At 43.7% G+C, this 18,494-nt stretch overlaps 1 protein-coding gene across 5 annotated transcripts in view; it reads right to left on the reverse strand.

Moving 5' to 3' along the window:
* The window catches only part of LOC132386034 (poly(rC)-binding protein 3-like), a 103,703-nt gene extending 85,818 nt beyond the window's left edge, over nt 1-17,885 (reverse strand). For 3 of the 5 annotated variants that reach the window (XM_059958321.1, XM_059958323.1, XM_059958319.1), the window contains exons 1-6: nt 17,734-17,885; nt 2,108-2,230; nt 1,287-1,310; nt 1,166-1,198; nt 969-1,085; nt 583-714 (exon numbers count right to left, since the gene is read on the reverse strand). In XM_059958321.1, the coding sequence (XP_059814304.1) occupies nt 583-714; nt 969-1,085; nt 1,166-1,198; nt 1,287-1,310; nt 2,108-2,173 (372 nt within the window). In that variant the 5' untranslated portion in view covers nt 2,174-2,230; nt 17,734-17,885. Of the gene's footprint in view, nt 1-582; nt 715-968; nt 1,086-1,165; nt 1,244-1,286; nt 1,311-2,107; nt 2,231-17,733 lie in introns of those variants that run through there. The other 2 variants (XM_059958320.1, XM_059958322.1) reach the window with 2 other exon arrangements.
* Nucleotides 17,886-18,494: the final 609 nt, after the last annotated feature.

The following is an 18,494-nucleotide window of genomic DNA, read 5'->3' on the forward strand; positions in this document are numbered from 1 at the left end:
TTTCACTTTCTAGCTTTCTCCCCACCACCTTCTTATTCTGGTATCTTCCTCTTTTCTTTCCAGTTTTGAAGAAGGGTTTCGACCCAGAACGTCAACTGTTTATTCATTTCCATGGATGCTGTCTGACTTACCGAGTTTGACCATTAATGTGCATAGCTTCAAAAATGAGAGACAGTTTTTCTTAGAGAATAATGTATCTGTAGAATTCTCCACCTGTAGAAGTAGTAAAGGCTACCTCATTAAACATACTTGAAATACCATTAGATTAGATTGGTGGAGTAAGAGGAAAAGGCATCTAGATTGATCTGTCCACACTCAGATCAATTATGTTTTACTGAAAGGTTCAAAGAGTCAGATGGCCTTCTCAGTTCCTAGTTCTTATGTCCTTATACACAACTAAATTCTTTGACAACCATCTTCTCTATCTATAACTCCACCAAGGTTTCTGTTCTCAGACCAAAAGCAGATGCAGTTCTGTGCAAAGATTAGGGGCAGCAGACGCAGCTCCAAACTGGAACCAGGTACAGATAGGTATACACCAGGCTAAGCCCACTCCCTAAGTGACATGATTGCATAACTCACTTCACGGATCTCCTTGATTTTGCAACCGCCTTTCCCGATCAGCGATCCGCACTGACTGGCTGGGATAACAATTCGCAGAGTGACTGGAGGCTGGCTGGAGGCATTGCTGTTCACCATGCCACTGTTGATATCCTAAGGGTCAGATACAATGTTAATAATGGGCAGCCCACAGACACAATCCGAGAGACAGTAGATATCGGGAAGAAAAGGAAATAGAAAAAGATAGTGAAGAGATAAAAACATAAAAAAACAACAGAAAAAATTAGATAAAAAGAGAGAACTATAAAAGCCAGATCATATTATACAGATTTCCCACTTGAAACTCCCTAAACTTCAAATTCACAACTGTTGACTCATGCAGAGACTGCAGGAATAACCAAACTGACCTCCTCCAGTTTGTGAGTGATCATGGTGAATGCTTTGAAGATGGCACTGGTGGGTCCTGACAGAGTAACAATCCGCTCAGGACAGTTGCCCTCAGAGATATTAATTCGTGCTCCACTCTGTGTGAAAGAGAAAGTATTTTAAATTAAGCACCAACACAAAAGCAGATCCTGTCAAGAATGGAAAATAGGCCCCTTACCTCTTCTCGCATCTTCTTCACTGTCTCTCCTTTCTGAGGTGAGGGAGAGAGAGGCATAGTTATCTACTGTTCAAAACTCTGAGAAAAGGCAGAGAAAATAAATTTTCACACAACCACTAACCTTCCCAATGATACTTCCCACTTCCTGCAGACAGAACAGAAATGACAAATCACTCAGCTGATGTTCTTTTGTAGATGGACAAAATTTGCTCAAAATGATCTTCAAAAGTAGACCACCCTGTGTCCCCAATTTCACAGAACAATGAACTTGCACATTTTTGGATAGGTTGGATAAAATTGGATAGGTATATGGACAGGAAAGGAGTGGAGGGTTATGGGCTGAGTGCGGGTAGGTGGGACTAGGTGAGATTAAGAGTTCGGCACGGACTAGGAGGGCCGAGATGGCCTGTTTCCGTGCTGTGATTGTTATATGGTTATATGGTTATTTTTCTGCATTCTGTGCTCTGACCCATCCAATCACTAGTCAAACTTATAGTACATGAATCATGATGCATCCAGACTGAGTGCATTCCCTACTGCATTGGTAAGGGTCCAGAGAGGCATGTTGAATTTCCTCTAAACCTTTCCTTTTCATGTCCCTGTCCAATTTTAAGTGTTATTAATGTACCTGCCTCTACAATTTCCTTATTCCATACATATTTGGAAAAACTTGCCCTCAGATCTCATTTTAACATTTCTTGTTTTGAACCCCCATTACTATGGGGATGACTCCAAATAATATACGTTATGGTTGCCCCTCATTTCTATAAATCTCTGCCTAATTACTCCCTCAGCTTCCTGCATCTAGGGAAGACAGACCCAGCCTGACTCAGGTTGTCCATTACATCAACATTCCTATGAATCTTTCTTGAGCCCTCCCCAGCTGAATCAGAACACATTGCCTCCTCACCTCAACCGCTCCCCCCATGGTGGGACACAAACCTTTCCATGCATCAGCAGCCTGAGAGTCAAGGTGACATTGAGTCCTCCTTCAACACCAGGATCCATGTCAATGAATCCAAATGTGTGGATTATGCAGCTCTCTCCAGAAAATCTCAGATGTTCCTGCAATGAAAAGAATTATTTTCTTCAGCAACTCTCTTGCTGACTGCATGGGTAGTCAATCCCCACAGCACCCCTACTATAAACTACAAAAATGGTAATAGGAACTTAGAATGAACATGTTCCCTTTACCAATTTTTTTTGTTAATGTACCACAGAAGACATTCTGTCTGGATGCATCACAGCTTGTTACTGTAACCACTCTGGCTGTCACTGAATAAAATTGGAAACATGGGTCAGCACATTATGAAACCAATCTCTCCTCCAACCTCCACAAGCATTCTCTCCATATTTTCACTACCTCAGTAAAGCAGGCAGCATATTTAAATACACCACTCACTCCAACATTCTTCTCCCCTCTCCCATCAGACTGAAGATACAAAAATCTGAAAGCACATAATTAACTGTTTCTACCCCTCTGTTATAAGACTACCAGTACAAGATGCATTCTTGACTTCACAATCTACCTCGTCATGCCCATTTTACCTTATTGTCTGCCTGCACTCCATTAAGATCTGTATACTATTCTGCACTGGTTATTACTTTTCCCTATCTTCACACACGTGAGGGTTAGTTAGGTAACTAAGGTACAGTGAAAATCTTTTCTTGCATGCAGTCTAATTCATTACACAGTGAATTGAAGCACTTTAGGTGTTGGGTTTTTGAATTGAATTGGCTTTATTACTTACATTCTTCACATCCATCAAGAGTAAAAATCTTTACGTCTCCATCTAAATGTGCAATTTATAATAAACAGTATGTACAACAGGATAGTTGATAAACCATAGAAATATAATTGCATCAGCATGAATTAATCAATCTGATGCCCTGGTGGAAGAAGCTGTCCTGGAGCCTGTTGGTCCTGGCTTTTATGCTGTGGTATCGCTTCCTGGATGGTAGCAGCTGAAACAGGTTGTGTTTGGTGTACCTGGGGTCCCCAATGATGCTTCAGGCTCTTTTCACGCACCTGTCTTTTTAAATGTCTGAACAGTGAAAAGTTCACATCTACAGACTCACTGGGATGTCCACACCACTCTCTGCAGAATCTCATACCAGGCAGTGATGCAGCAAGTCAAGATGCTCTCAATCGTGCCCCTGTTGAAAGTTCTTAGGACTTGGGGCCCCATAGCAAATTTCTTCAACTGTCTGAGATGAAAGAGGTGCTTTTTCACCACAGAGCCGTGGGATGATAAAAAGGCTAGTTTGACAGCACGCCATGTAGGCACCAATGGCTATTGCACCTGTAGGATATGGCAATCTAAAATTATAACCTGTCTACAAATATGTTGGGAAATTAGAAATTATTTAAAGGTGACTAAAAGAAGTCTAAAAAAAAGTGGGGGAAATGGGCTCCAGGATTCACCCGGTGAAAAAAAGTAAATTTGAGGGTCAACTCGGTGTAAAAAAGTGGGCTTGAGAAGTAGCCCAGAAAAAAGGTGGGTTTGAGGATTCGAAACACAAAAATACAACTGCAGATGCTGTGGATCAAAGAATACGTAGGTCAGGCAGCATCCGTGAGAAAAGAGTAGCCAACATTTCGGGTTGAGACCCTTAATCAGAAATGGGGGGGGAAGAGACAGCCGAAGCCCAGTAATAGAGATAGGGGAGGGGGAAGGGCTAGAGGCGCCAGGTGGAAAACCAATCAGAGGAAGGATAAAGGAGGGAGGGGGAGAGGATAAACTTGAAAGAACTGTAGAGGTAAAGCAGCAGGAAGTTGAAAGGGGAGAGATGCAGAGAGGGACCTAGGATAGGGGAAGGGGGAGGGGGAGGGAATTACCGGAAATTGGAGAATTCAATGTTCACACCACCAGGCTGGAGGCTACCCAGACGGTAGATGAGGTGTTGCTCCTCTAACCTGAGTTTGGCCTCATCATGGCAGTAGAGGAGGCCATGTATGGACATATCTAGATGGGAATGAGAGGCAGAGTTGAAGTGAGTGGCAACTGGGAGATCCTGTCTACTGTGACAGACGGAGCGGAGGTGCTCGATGAAGCGGTCCCCCAATCTACGTCAGGATTCGCCGATGTAGACAAGGCCGCACCGGGAGTTCCAAATGCAATAGACGACTCCAGCAGACTCGCAGGTGAAGTGTTGCCTCACCTGGAAGGACTGTCTGGGGCCCAGAATGGTGGTAAGGGGGGAGGTGTGGGGACAGGTGTAGCACTTACACTTGCAGGGATAAATGCTGGGTGGGACGTGTGGACCAGGTAGTCGTGGAGGGAACGATCCCTGCGAAAAGCGGAGAGGGGTAGAGAGGGAAAGATGTCCTTAGTGGTGGGATCCTGTTGAAGGTGGCGGAAGTTGCAGAGGATAATATGCTGTATCCGGAGGCTGGTGGGGTGATAGGTGAGGACAAGGGGAACACGGTCCCTGTTGTGGTGGCAGGAGGATGGGTTAAGGGCTGAAGTGCAGGAAATGGAGATGTGGGTGAGGGCATCATTGATGACGCCAGAAGGGAAACCACGATCCTGAAAGAAAGAGGACGTTTGAGATGTCCTGGAATGGAAAGCCTCATCCTGGGAACAGATATGGCGGAGATGGAGGAACTGGGAATGGGGAATGGCATTTTTGCATTGGGCAGGGTGGGAAGGCGTATAGTCAAGATAGTTAAGGGAGTCAGTGGGTTTATAGAAGATGTCAGTACACAGTCTATCTCCAGAGATGGAGACTGAGAGATCAAGAAAGGGGAGAGAAGTGTCCGAGATGGACCAAGTGAATCTAAGGGCTGGGTGAAAGTTAGAGGCAAAGTCAATGAAATTGACAATCTCAGCATGGGTGCAGGAAGCAGCACCAATGTAGTCATTGATGTAGCGGAGGAAAAGTTGGGGAGTGGTACCAGTATAGATTTGGAGCATAGACTGTTCCACATAACCCACGAAGAGGGAGGCATAGCTGGGACCCATGCGAGTGCCCATGGCTACACCCTTGGTCTGGAGAAAGTGGGAAGAACCAAAGGAGAAGTTATTGAGAGTTAGAACAAGCTCTGCCAACCGGAGAAGTGTGGTGGTGCTGGGGAACTGGCAGGGTCTGTTATCCAAAAGGTAGTGGAGGGCTTTGAGGCCTTCTTGATGGGGGGATGGAGGTGTATAAAGATTGAACATCCGTGGTAAAAATGAAGCAGTTGGGGCCGGGGAATTGGAAGTTCTTGAAGAGGTGAAAGGCATAGGATGTATCCTGGATGTAGGTGGGGAGAGTCTGAACTATGGGGGATAAAATGGAGTCCAAGTAGGCAGACACAAGTTTGGTGGGGCAGGAGCAGGCTGAAACTATGGGTCTGCCAGAACAGTCTGGCTTGTGGATCTTGGGGAGGAGGTAAATCCGAGTTTGAGGAGTCGCCCGGTGTAAAAAAGTGGGGGAAATGGGCTTCAGGATTCGCCTGGTATAAAAACATGCGTTTGAGGATTCGCCTGCAGTAAAAAAGTGGGTTTGAGGGTTTGCCAGGTGACAAAAAGTGGGCTTGAATATTCACCTGGCGAAAAAAAGTGTGATCGAGGATTTGCCTGGTGTAAGCAAGTGTGGAAAATGGGCTTCAAAATTCACTTCATGTAAAAAAGTGTGCTTGTGAATTAGCCCGGTGAAAAAAAGTGGGCTTGAGGATTCACCAAGTGTAAAAAATTAAGTTTGAGGATTCACTCGGTGTAAAAAAGTGGGCTTGAGAATTAGCCTGGTGCAAAAAAGTGGGTTTGAGAATTCGCCTGGTGTAAAAAGGTGGGGAAAACGGGCTTCAGGATTCGCCAGGTTTAAAAAGTGGGGGAAATGGGTTTGAGGATTCACCCAGTGTAAAAAAAGCAGGCTCGACGATTCGCCCGGTGTAAAAAAGTGGGTTTCAGAATTCGCCCAGTGTAAAAAAGAGGGAGAAATGGGATTCAGGATTCTCCTGGTGAAAAAAATTGTTTTGAGGATTCACCTGGTGTAAAAAAAAGTGGGGAAGTATGTCTTGAGGATCAGCCAGGTGGGCCTGAGTTTTAGCCTGGCGTGAAAAAGTGGTGTAAATGGGCTTGAGGATTCACCTTTTGTAGTGGGTTTGAGGAATTGCCTGCTGTAAAAAAAAAGTGGGCTTGACGATTTGCCTGGTGTAAAAGAGTGGGCCTGAGGATTAGCCTGGTTTTAGAAAGTGGGTTTGAGGATTCACCCTTGTTTAAGAAGAGTTAGAGGAAATAGTCCGGTATAAATACATTTTGAAGGAAGCTGAGGATAACTGGGCTGTCTCAAGACACCCTGCCTTAGACCAGTTGTTAAGAGGGGAAATCCCCCATGTGAAAAAGTCAGCACTCTGAAGTGGGTGCAAAGAGACACTCCACAAATTAATGGGTAAAAGAAAAAATGGGTCAGACCCTTGATGTTAGGACTGGAAACCCACTTGTTTAAAACTTGTAAAGAGAACCCTAGGGAAAACAATGATTTTTGTAAATTATCTGCCTCATTAGTTAAGAAATTGGGAAGTGAAACGGGGCCATTAGGGGAGACCTGAAATATAAAGAAATTTATTAAAATAAAAGGGAATGTGTAAAAGAAATTCAGGTGAAAAATGGAAAACTTTGTCAACATGGAAAAGGATGGCTGAGAATTAAATAATGTCTAGATAAGGTAGCTGGAAAAACAATGCACGTAAAAGAGGGACTAGTGAGTGTGATATGGAAGGCAAACCCAAACCATGGGAAATGTTGAAGTTTCAGTGTTAGGACCATGATAAAGGAGTAAAAAGAAGGGAGAAGACAGGGGACGGAACTGGACGGAGACATCAGGTTTTTAATTATCAGGGTAAAATGGAGGTACATCCAGACATGTCTGGATTACCGATGTTGGTCCAAAATGAGACTGACGATACAAATGAAATTGAGGAGGATTGGTAAGTGAGCCCCATGGCCCCACTTTACCCTCAAGTCCCTCAACAACAGACACACCAATCACCACCTCCTTATACACCTCAGAAACCTGAGGAACAGGGACAGGAGCAGATACAATGGCCAGAGAAATTTAGTGATCCCATTGCAGCTAGAACAAGAAGCCATACTAAACAAGTCACAGAAAGGATCTACCCCATGGCCACAATGAATAAACTGTAATAGGGGACAGCCCCTTGATTGACCCAGATGAGGAGTAAGATGATGATGACTCCTGTGGTCCTGTGGCCCCAGATACAAATACTCCACATGTACTCCCGACCCAATCTCCATGGAAATGCCGATGAACCCACTCTGCACATTTATACCCCGTGGAAACCTCATGAAATGTGCATGATCGTGAGCAAGGCACCTAACCATCAAATGAATCCTGACGATTTTATAGACTGCATAATAAATTCCATTCAAATGTATCAGGCTACCCCCCCCCCCCAAGATCTTTTCAGTCTGTGCTGAATTGCCCTCACTCAGGATGAACGGACTAAATGGTATGAGGGACTAGATAATCACAATAATTGGCAGGCATTTTTGAGAGCGACCTCAGACCCAATGGAACAGGTAGAGAAAATCAAGCGGGCCCTTTAACAAGACCCTGCAACAGCCCATTGACATGACCAAAGTCTTAGAATGTAAACCCAAAGAAAGGGAAGACAGTACTGACTTTGGGACTGTTGCTACTCCACTAACATAACCTATGCTGAGAGTACTGCCTATAATGCTGGTAATCTTTTATCTCAGTTTAATACTATTCTCTTGCAATGTATCCCTGTGATTATCACTGCAGCCATCAGCACCAACAATATGAACTGGTCAAATAATTCACAACCCCAGATGAAACGAATGCGTTTATTCTATTGGAGTATCCGATTAAAGAATCCAAACCCACAAAGGTCGAGTGTGAGATGGTCCGGTGACCATATCCACCTCCTCACCGGAAATCTCACAATAGGTATTACATCCCAGGATGGGTGGATCAATCAGGCCACGGGTTCACTGTCCACTCTAATGGGCCCAGAGTGGCATCATATGGGCCGCCCCATGCTCAAATCCCCAACCTGCCTTAGTGGTTACGCCACTGTGAACGACTCGGCTGTGGTCGGCTCAGCATCCTTACAACCTCCTGTCTCGGCATAAAAGGCAGAACTATTTGCCTTGACGACAGCCTGTATATTGGGCAAGGATGAAGTGGCCAGTATTTTCACTGACTCCCATTACGTTTTTGGGTGGCTCATGACTTCGGGCAACTGTGGGCCCATCAGGGATTCCTCACTTCCACAGGGACTCCTATCCAGAATGCCTCATACATACTGAACCTCCTCAGTGCCATCCTCCTCCCAAAACAACTGGCTGTCATCAAGTGCTCAGTGCATCTCTCTGACTCCTCTACAGTTACCCAAGGTAATAATTGGGCAGACAGGGCAGCCAAATTAGCAGCGCAAACTGCCATTTATATTGTCTCCACAGCAGAGAAATTGGCCTTGGCCTGCAGGCTGACCACAATGATGAAGGGTATTCCAGACATGGACACTGTGCAACAACTACTGGGGTACTCCCCGATTCAGGAAAAACTAATCTGGAAAATGCATGGGTGTTCGCACTCTGCGTCTGAGAGCCTCTGACTCATTCCAGTTGGCCAAGTTCATATACCTGATGCTTTGTTACCAATGCTTATTGATTGCCTGCATACTGATATATGCCTTGGCAAGGAGGGAATGAATAACACTCTATTACGCACCTGGTAGCACCCTAGATCGGAGGAGGTGGCACAAGAGAAAATACAATCATGTCTGATACGCCAATAAACGAACATGGGAAAAGGAGTACAATATGCCCCAGGAAAAACCCCCTTGCCAAATGATCCTCTTGAACGTATTCAGCCTGATTTTATCGAACTACTGCCCGTACACTGTTATAAGTATTGTCTAGTGATTGTAGATGGATTGAAGCCTTTCCAACATAATAAAGCTTCCACAGCGATAAGGTTGTTACTTACAGAGATTATACCAAGATTCCGCTTACCCAGACAGATAAGTTCGGACAATGGTCCTCAATTGGTGGGGAAAATAAATAAAGAACTATGCAAGCTGCTGCACATTGAACAGCGATTCCACTGTGCCTATCACCCTAGGGCTGTAGGAGTGGTGGAATGGGCTAATGGCACCCCGAAAATTAAATTGGCTGAGTTAATGTCCGAAACCGGACTGAACTGGCTGAAGGTCCTTCCGTTAGCTTTGTATCGTATGAGGGTTACTACCCATTCCATTGCTGGAGTATCAGCAGCTGAAATTATTTTTGGATGTCCCGGAAGGACCCCATGGGATGTTAACACTCAGCCTCCCACCCAAGTTTACCTTAATGTTACGGGGGATGAATTGCTAAGGTATTTCAGGCAGTTATCATCCTCTCTAAAGTTTCTTCATTCTCAAATACAGGAGGCGTTTAAACCTCAAGAAAAACCAGAGGCAGAGTGGCGGGATTTGAAAATTGGAGATTCGGTATTGATAACGGAGTGGGAGAGCCCCAAGCTCAGGCCCTGGTGGAAAGGACCTTTTCAGATCCTTCTCCGAATGCCGAAGCAGTAAAACTACTGGAGAAGGATTCACCTGAACGATTGCAAACGATGGCCGCTAGAAAAGAAGTGATTGTTGTCAGACTTGCTCTTAATGTTTGTACTAACAGATACTTCAGAAAGTAATCTCTTCAGAAAGTAATCTCTTTCATGAATCTCTTTCATTATACGGTAACAGAACTGTATGTTACCCCTTAGCTCAATCCGTGGAGGCACTATTCGTGGCTAACCCATCTGAAAGGATTGTGAGGAGTTAGTAAAAGAGGATAGCTCAGGCAGAGTGTAAAGGTCATAAGAGAAGGTTTACAAGAGTGAGGATGGGACGGTGTGTGGAAAGTTTGAATAGTACCTTAGGGTGCAGCTCTGAGAACTGGCGATCCAAGTGCTGGGGAACTCAGTCCTGGCTAAAGGCACAGAGGCAACGAAATGACGGTCGGGAAAAGGGAAGTTGGGTCACTAACTCTAGCTGTAGGGGCACCCAAAGCACCCCTTTCTGTTTCCAACGATTAGGATGGGGGTGTATAATTGTCGAAGACTCTAAGTACATGCCCTGTATTGAAAAACAGTGTCTGAATCATGATTGCAGAGTAATAAGAGGTAAGTTTTCATGTATCTGTACTCGAGAAAGGTGTGTTTCCCTACCCAATGCAGTCATTGTAATGGGACTCATGTTTCTAGAGGGACAATGTCACTGGCATTCACCCCGGTATACGGCGCTGAAAATACCTGTTATCAGAAAATATTTCCTGAAATTTCCACACGCTACCGGGCAGAGAGCGGATATACCAATGTTCTGCCTCAACTATTCGCAGTTGGAACAATCAGCCCTCTCACCATTCCTTGCCCACAGGAAGCTCACATTTGACAACAACTGGTGGCACAATCCATCAGTAAAGAAGTTTGTGTGGATTATAAGGACCCGACCACTCTGGGATCAGCGGTAGGCTATGGCTGGCTAAGCACATTCTCCATTGAGGGATCTGCAGGGGCCGTAGCTGCCAGGAATTGAAACTACCTCGACTATGGGCTGACGGCATTGGGGAACAGCACAATCGAGGGCCTGGAGGCAATCAACCAAAAAATAGCAGAAGTTTGGCTTTACGCTCTGCAGACCCGGTATGCTATGGACTACCAGCAGGGAGGGGAGTGTGCCATAGTTGGAGATAAGTGCATCACTCATGTCAGGGACAAGTCCTATAATGTCTCTCACGCGATTCTGGAGATCCAGGAGCAGTTGGATAGTTTTAGGCAAGGGTCCGCAGGAGGAGGAGGAGGGTGGCTCAGCTGATTGCTAGGGGGATCATGGGCCTCTATTCTCCTACATTCTTGTCATGATTATCATTGTGTGTTGTGTACTGTTGACCTGTTTAAACACTTGCTGCCAAGCTTTCACTAACAAATTAGCGGCACTGTTTTCAGCCCCAATTTAATTATATTATGATATGATAAAAGGGAATGAGATGATAAAAGGTCTCATTCGATGGCAAGCCACATATGCACCAATGGCTTTTGCATTTCAGGATGTGGTAATCTAAAATTATAACCTGTCTACAAATATGCAGAACTGACGGTCGGAAAGTTAGAAATTATTTAATGGCGCACATTGTCCCGGTTGGTCTGAATTTTCAGTCTCTGCCTCAAAAATACCACTGTCGCTGGCCATTGAATTGTGGGGTAGCTAAAAAGCATTTCCTGAGTATGTGACAAAAAATGATTAAAAACTCAGTATATCTGGGCTTTGCAGAGACCTCTAGAATGGGCTTTTGTGTGTGCCTAAGGAGGACTCTCTCTAGTGACGGACCACTAAACAAAAAGCTGTTGTTTTATTCTCTGCAGTGCTGTGCATTCTTGCATCTAGTAACATGTAATAATCAGAAGAAAGGTTTAACAGCCGGTATATGCTGAGGAACATAAAGCTGTTCACTCTCTCGATCCTATATCCATTGAAGTCAACAGGGGTTAGCCTTTCTTTCGACAGGAGTTCTTTCACAACCAGTTCCTTTGTTTTTGCAATATTGACGGAGAGGCTGTTTTCTTCACATTACGTGTCTGTAGGCTGCCTCATTGTTACGAGATTAGGCCAAATTTATGCAAATCTAATTAGCAGATATGAGCTGTGGGTGGCAGCACAGTCATGAATATACAGAGAGTAAAGGAGGCTTAGGACACAGCACTTTTTGCTTTCTTATAAAATTCTAGTTGAATTAATTTCTTTTTCCTGGCATAATTGTTAACAAACCCATGAATTTTTCACAGCAAGTGGCAGAAGGTGTTCAGAAAGTTATTCAATATATACCTTTTCATTTTCCATTGCCTAAGTGTTAGCACATTATATACGTTTTATAATTGTTATAACAGGGTAACCAATCTATTACCTCAGGTACAAATGTGGTAGATTTTTCAAATGCAACCATCTTTTTATTAAATCTACTGAATCTCTGCTTTTCCTTCTCAGCTTCTCACTAAGCTTTAAATGCTCTGTATTTTTTTAAACTTTAAAACAGATGAAGAATCAATAAATCCAAATTTCTTGCTCATTTCTGAACTTCTACAAGAACTTCATGGATCAAAAATTATTGAGATCTGACAGGTCTCACCATTCATGGGGCATGCCCTGTATTTGCACAATGAGGTCTGCCTGTTCCTCTGCACATGTCATGCACAAAATTGACTCTGGACATTGAAGTCCCCCTATTCTTTAACATTCATTACCATTTAACTGTGTGTCCAATCCTGTTACTCCCCACCATTCATGGTATGTCCTACCTTGCATACTGAGATTCCCCCTACTCTTCTGCACTCCATACCATGATCACTACCTTCATCACTTCCTCTGGCAGCTTGTTCCATATATCCACCACCCTGGGAAGAAGCTGTCCCCTTAACTTGCTTCCCACTCACTTAAAATCCATGCCTCCTAAATTTTGACTCCCAATCCTGAGTAAAATATTGCCACCTATCACTCATTGATGAAATGAGTTAGAAGGATGACTGTGGCTGCAATCAGTGCTATCATCCCCACAAAACTAATCAATAAGCTTCAAGGCCTGAGCTTCAATGCCTCCATGTGCAATTGAATCATTAATTTCCTCATTTGCAGACCCTAGTCAATTCAGATTGGAAACAAGATCTCCTCCACAATATCTATTTGAACAGGGATACCTAAGGCAGATTGCTTAGCTCCCTGCTCTACCTGCTTTACACCTGAGACAGTATGACTAAGTGCAGCTCCAGTACCATATTCAAGTTTGGTGATGAATCAGCCATAAAAACATCCTCTTACTCAATGTCAGTAAGACCAAGTAGCCAACTATCTCCCGGTAACACTCACACCGACGATGATGAAATGCTTTGAGAGGTTGGTCATACTTAGACTGAACTCCTGCCTCAGCAAGGACCTGGACCCATTGCAATTTGCCTATCGCCACAATAGGTCAATGGCAGACGCTATCTCAATGGCTCTTCACACGGCTTTAGACCACCTGGACAACACAAACACCTACGTCAAGACATTGTTCATCGACTATAGCTCAGCATTTAATACCATCATTTCCACAATCCTGATTGAGAACTTGCGGAACCTGGGCCTCTGTACCTCCTTCTGTAACTGGACCTCGACTTCCTAAACAGAAGACCACAATCTGTGCGGATTGGTGGCAACATATCCTCCTTGCTGATGATCAACACCAGCAATTCAGGATGTGTGTTTAGCCCACTGCTCTACTTTCTGTATTCACGACTGTGCATGGCTAAAACACCAGCTGTAAATTTGCTGACGATATAACAATTGTTGGCAGAATCTCAGGTGGTGATGAGGGGGCGTACAGGAGTGAGATATGCCAACTAGTGGAATGGTGCCGCAACAACAACCTGGCACTCAACATCAGTAAAACTAAAGAGCTGATTGTGGACTTCAGGAAGGGTAACATGAAGGAACACACACCAATCCTCATAGAGGGATCAGAAGTGGAGAGAGTGAGCAGCTTCAAGTTCCTGGGTGTCAAGATCTCTGAGGATCTAACCTGGTCCCAATATATCGATGTAATTATAAAGAAAGCAAGATAGTAGGTACACTTTATTAGTCTAAGAGATTTGGCATGTCAACGAATACACTCAAAAACCTCAACAGATGTATCGTGGAGAAAACACAGAATACAAAACATCAAAAATCCAGGCATATTAAGTTTTGCTCAGATCATATCAAGCTAACTATCTGCAGTCTGCAGCACCAGTCCACCTTTATCAGAACTGCACAAAACACTAACAAAAAAGAGGAATGTCAAGGAACCAGAAAAACATCATAATATGAACTGTAGAGTCCAATCTACAAACTGTATTAACTGAACTCTTCCTGGGACCTATGGATTTCACATCTTCGAGCAAGAAAAAGCCTTAAACACCTGCTCAACTTCTGCACTCAACTTCGTTGGTTTTAACCTTCTTTGACATTTTCATTAGAGAGATCAGTGAGAAATGGAGTCAATCATGGGCTTGTGCCCTACCTCCAAGCTTCTTGACTTCCAGCTGTAGTCTCCTCTCAAAACCTCAGTCAGAGACAGCAAAGTGCAGCTGACTTAATTAGCCCAAAAACACACTATCAAAACATAGATAAAATTTTAAAGAAAATGATTAAATAAACAGCATGAAAGAATTAGTTTCATGAGCTTTGAAGGATGTCGATCTTGTCACATTGTTCACTGTCGCCATCTTCTGCAATTAAGAGGAAACCAGAGGCCCATGAGCCAGTCCACATCTGGATATCGGAAGTGTGAAGTCAGCAACTTTAAATTCCCCAGTGTTATAGTTTCAGAGGGTCAGCATATTGGTGCAATTTTGAGAAAAGTAAAACAGCACCTCTACTTCCTCAGAAATTTGCCAAGTTTCGGCATGAACCTAATAATTCAACAAACTTCTATAGATGTCTAATGAAGAGTTGCATCAAAGCCTGGTATGGAACATGAATGCCCTTCAACAGAATTTCCTATAAAAAGGTAGTGTATATAGTCCAATCCATCATGGATGAAAACCACCTAGCCACTGAGCACAACTCCACAGTTGTTGTAAAAGTACAGCATCCATCATCAGGATCTCCCATCACCCAGGCCATGATCTCTTCTCACTGCTGCCATTAGAAAGAAGGTACAAGACTCAGCACCAAATTCAGGAACAGTTATTACCCCTCAGCAATTGGTCTCTTGAACCAAAGAGGCCAATTTCACTTGCCTCATTGAAATGTTCCCACAACCTATGGACTCATTTACAAGGTCTTTTCATCTCATTCCTCAATATTTATTGCATTTTTCAATGCAAGCCTATAAAACCTAAGGTATGGTATAGCCTACAACACTAATTTCTCAAATGCTAAGAACTTTTGGACTATTCTAGAGGTGTGTTATATTATGGCTTTCTGAAGATTTACATAGTCTTACTTCAGTGGTTGGAAAGTTGCTGGAAAAGATCCAGAGAGGCTGGATTTATGAACATTTGGAGAGGTATAATATGATTAGGAGTAGTCAGCATGGCTATATCAAAGGCCTTATGATCCTAGTTGAATTTTTTGAGGATGTGACTAAACACATTAATGAGGATAGAGCAGTAGATGTAGTGCATATGGATTTCAGCAAGGTATTTGATAAGGTAACCCATGCAAGACTTATTGAGAAAGTAAAGAGGTGTGGGATCCAAGGGGACATTGCTTTGTGGATCCAGAACTGGCTTGCCCAGAAGGCAGAGAGTGATTGTAGACAGGTCATATTCTGCATGGAGGTTGGTCACCAGTTGAGTGCCTCAGGGATCTGTTCTGGGACCCTTACTCTTGGCTGGTTCTCCTGTGATCTTTAAGTTCTTGAGGCTTTACATAGCTAGCCAGCCATCCTTTACTAGCTTTAAACACCTTCCTCTCTCTCACAAGTAGCAAGCGAAAGAGACGCAAGGCAAAAAATGCCTAAGTGAGTAGTACCTACATCTCTAGACTACAGTACTTATAATACCTAATTCAATGTAAATGCTATATAAATAGTTGTTACACTGTATTGTTTAGGCAATAAGGACACTCAATAATAATAAAGTCAGGATCTGTGGAGGTTGAGGGCTGAGGACCACTTTGGCAAGCGACGTGCCACTTTTCAAAAGATCCTAAGACTTCTACTTTCTCGGCGAGAGATAGCACTTTACACTCCCTCTTAGCCTTTGAGGAATTGCTTTGACCACGTAATTGCTTTTTAGGGGCTATTTTTCCACAGAAACAAAATAGCGACAAAACAGGACACAAGGCGAACAATGCTCAAACAATGAGTGCTGGAGAGAGAGAACTTCTGGGTTTTCCTGATCCGCGGTTGGTTGAATCTGCACATGCGGATCCCACGGATTTTTTTTGTTTAATGTTCTACATTTATCCACTCCAAAGTTCATCTTTATATCATTCAAGAATAGTTCTACTATCCAAATTAATTATTTTAGCTTAACTGATGGAGGGGCGTGTAATTCTAAATCATCCATATACAGCTGAGTCAAGGTATATTTCATTTGATTGTTTCTAATTGGATATGCTATGTCATCTCATTCAAGTAAATTAGCAAAAAATTTAAAGCTGGACAGAACCACAGTGGGCTTAGAGTTAGTCTGAAAAATTCCTTGGTTTATTTTGATAACCATAATGGTTGTTAATGGTTGTTTTTTGGTTGTTAATTAATAGTGTATAACAGACCAATGGTTCAGGAGATGTTAGTAAGAATTTCATGTATTGTACACAGTATTTTTATATATATCAGTGTTTTTCTTTCTTTTTGCATTTGCAAAGTTCTTATCTTTTGTACACTGGTTGGTGTCATCATTCATTGATTCTAACATGGCTATTGGGTTTATTGTGTATGCCTGCAAAAAATTGATTGTCAGAGTTGTACATGGTGACATACACAAACTTACTTTGAACTTTGAACCAGCAACACATGGGAGCTATGAATTAAACAAGGTAATTCAGGATAAGATTATCCCAGCCCCTACCAGCACTCTGCTCTTCTACCTTGTGAAGCCCAGCTTACACCCTAACTTTTTCCTCTCTCCCACTCTCCTTGATCCCTCAGCACCTACCCTACTCAAAACATTCTTCCTCTCCTTAACTCTCTGTGAGAACTTCATCAATTCCAATTACATACATTGACAGCAATTCAGCTTCCCAACTCAATTAACTCCATCTTTGCATCCCGCTGTGTGAATTCTCTCCTTTAAGGCACATCTTTCCCAAATCTGTTGGGCCTTCTTCTCCCATTGCACTACAACCCTCCGCTCCCATCTTCAATTCCCCTCTCTCTCTTCCAACCTATCTCACTGCCTGTACTTTTAACTCTCCCTGGCTCTAAACTCTCTCCTTTCGCTATGCTTTCCTTTCCCCTACTTCTGCATTACATCCCTGTGCGGTTCCCAAACTCCCTTCTCCTCCCTCCCCCATTTCATTCTTCTTCTATTCTACAGACTCCTCCCACTCGATTTTGTTCCCTACAAACCTTTACTCCGATAACTTGTCTCCCCAACTACATCCCTTTTCCCTACCTTCTCTGTCACCTCCACCCGTTAATTCGCAGCTGCCCGTCCTATTTTCTTGAGGACCTCCGGTGACATCTCCTTTCTCCCTCCCCTCCCATCGTGAGATTCCTCCGTGATACGTCCTGAAGGTTTCCAGTCTAGTTTGCTTCTCTCTATCACTCCGTCTTTCCAGCTATGTCTTCATCACCTTCACTGCCCCCATTATTCTAACATTCCCTAAGATACCGAGCCGCAGGGCTCAGGCCTATTCCATTTACCGCTGTCTGAGGGCCAATCGTTTTCTCATCCAACACCTCACACACCCGGTTCACCCTGTTGACCAACCTAGTCAGAACTAGTTCCTGTCCCTTAATTGTTTGAGGAGTGAGGCCCAGACCTCGCAGTATAGCGGAAAAATTCGGCCCGTTTTGTTTGTCCCTCAGACACACACATCACTTACCGGTTCTCAAAGCAAACCGCCCCCTCCCCAACAATCTTTCCGTTCCTCTCACCTGATCCAGGTCCGGACGTTGTGGGTCTTGGCGGAATACGGGACCGGGATTCAGGGAAGTGGGAAAAAAAATGGCGGCAGCAACGAGGACACACAAACACTACGTCCTGAACTGTAACCTCTGGTGTTCTATCGCCTGCGCATCTCCCGCACTGTCGGCTGTCTTATCACCTGCGCTTGCGCAGCCGGCGCTTCTCATTCTGAAGTGTTTTTGTTTTGTGACTCCTTTTAGATATAGTTCCTTCCGTACAGCAGTATTTAAAGTGTGTTTTCTTTTTTATTTGTTTATTTGAAGTTAATGATTATATATTTGTTGCTGCTTATATGTGATTCCCTGGCTTTGTTAGCATATGTTCAATGTTTGTTAAAAAAAAATGTCCGCCCGCCACGGTCCTCCTTAATCCCACGCTGCGCAGCGCCGCAGCCATAACCTGAGGTGGGGATAGTCTATCTTGTTGGAGCTTTGTTCTCCTCAACAGTCTGATACTTTTTACTAATTACTAAATTAATATGTGGCTACAACATGCATGTCACTCTAAAAGACATCCAACTGACTGACTGGATGTAATAATATTAAACATTCTATTCGTGGGAGAAGCCGGAGAGTGATAGTTGATGAGCAAACACGAGGAAATCTGCAGATGCTAGAAATTCAAACAACAACACACACAAAGTGCTGGTGGAACACAGCAGGCCAGGCAGCATCTATAGGCAGAAGCACTGTCCCGACGAAGGGTCTCGGCCCGGACATAGAGGAGTTTG

This window comes from Hypanus sabinus (assembly GCF_030144855.1).
Source record: "Hypanus sabinus isolate sHypSab1 chromosome Y unlocalized genomic scaffold, sHypSab1.hap1 SUPER_Y_unloc_8, whole genome shotgun sequence".
Taxonomy (NCBI): Eukaryota; Metazoa; Chordata; class Chondrichthyes; order Myliobatiformes; family Dasyatidae; genus Hypanus; species Hypanus sabinus.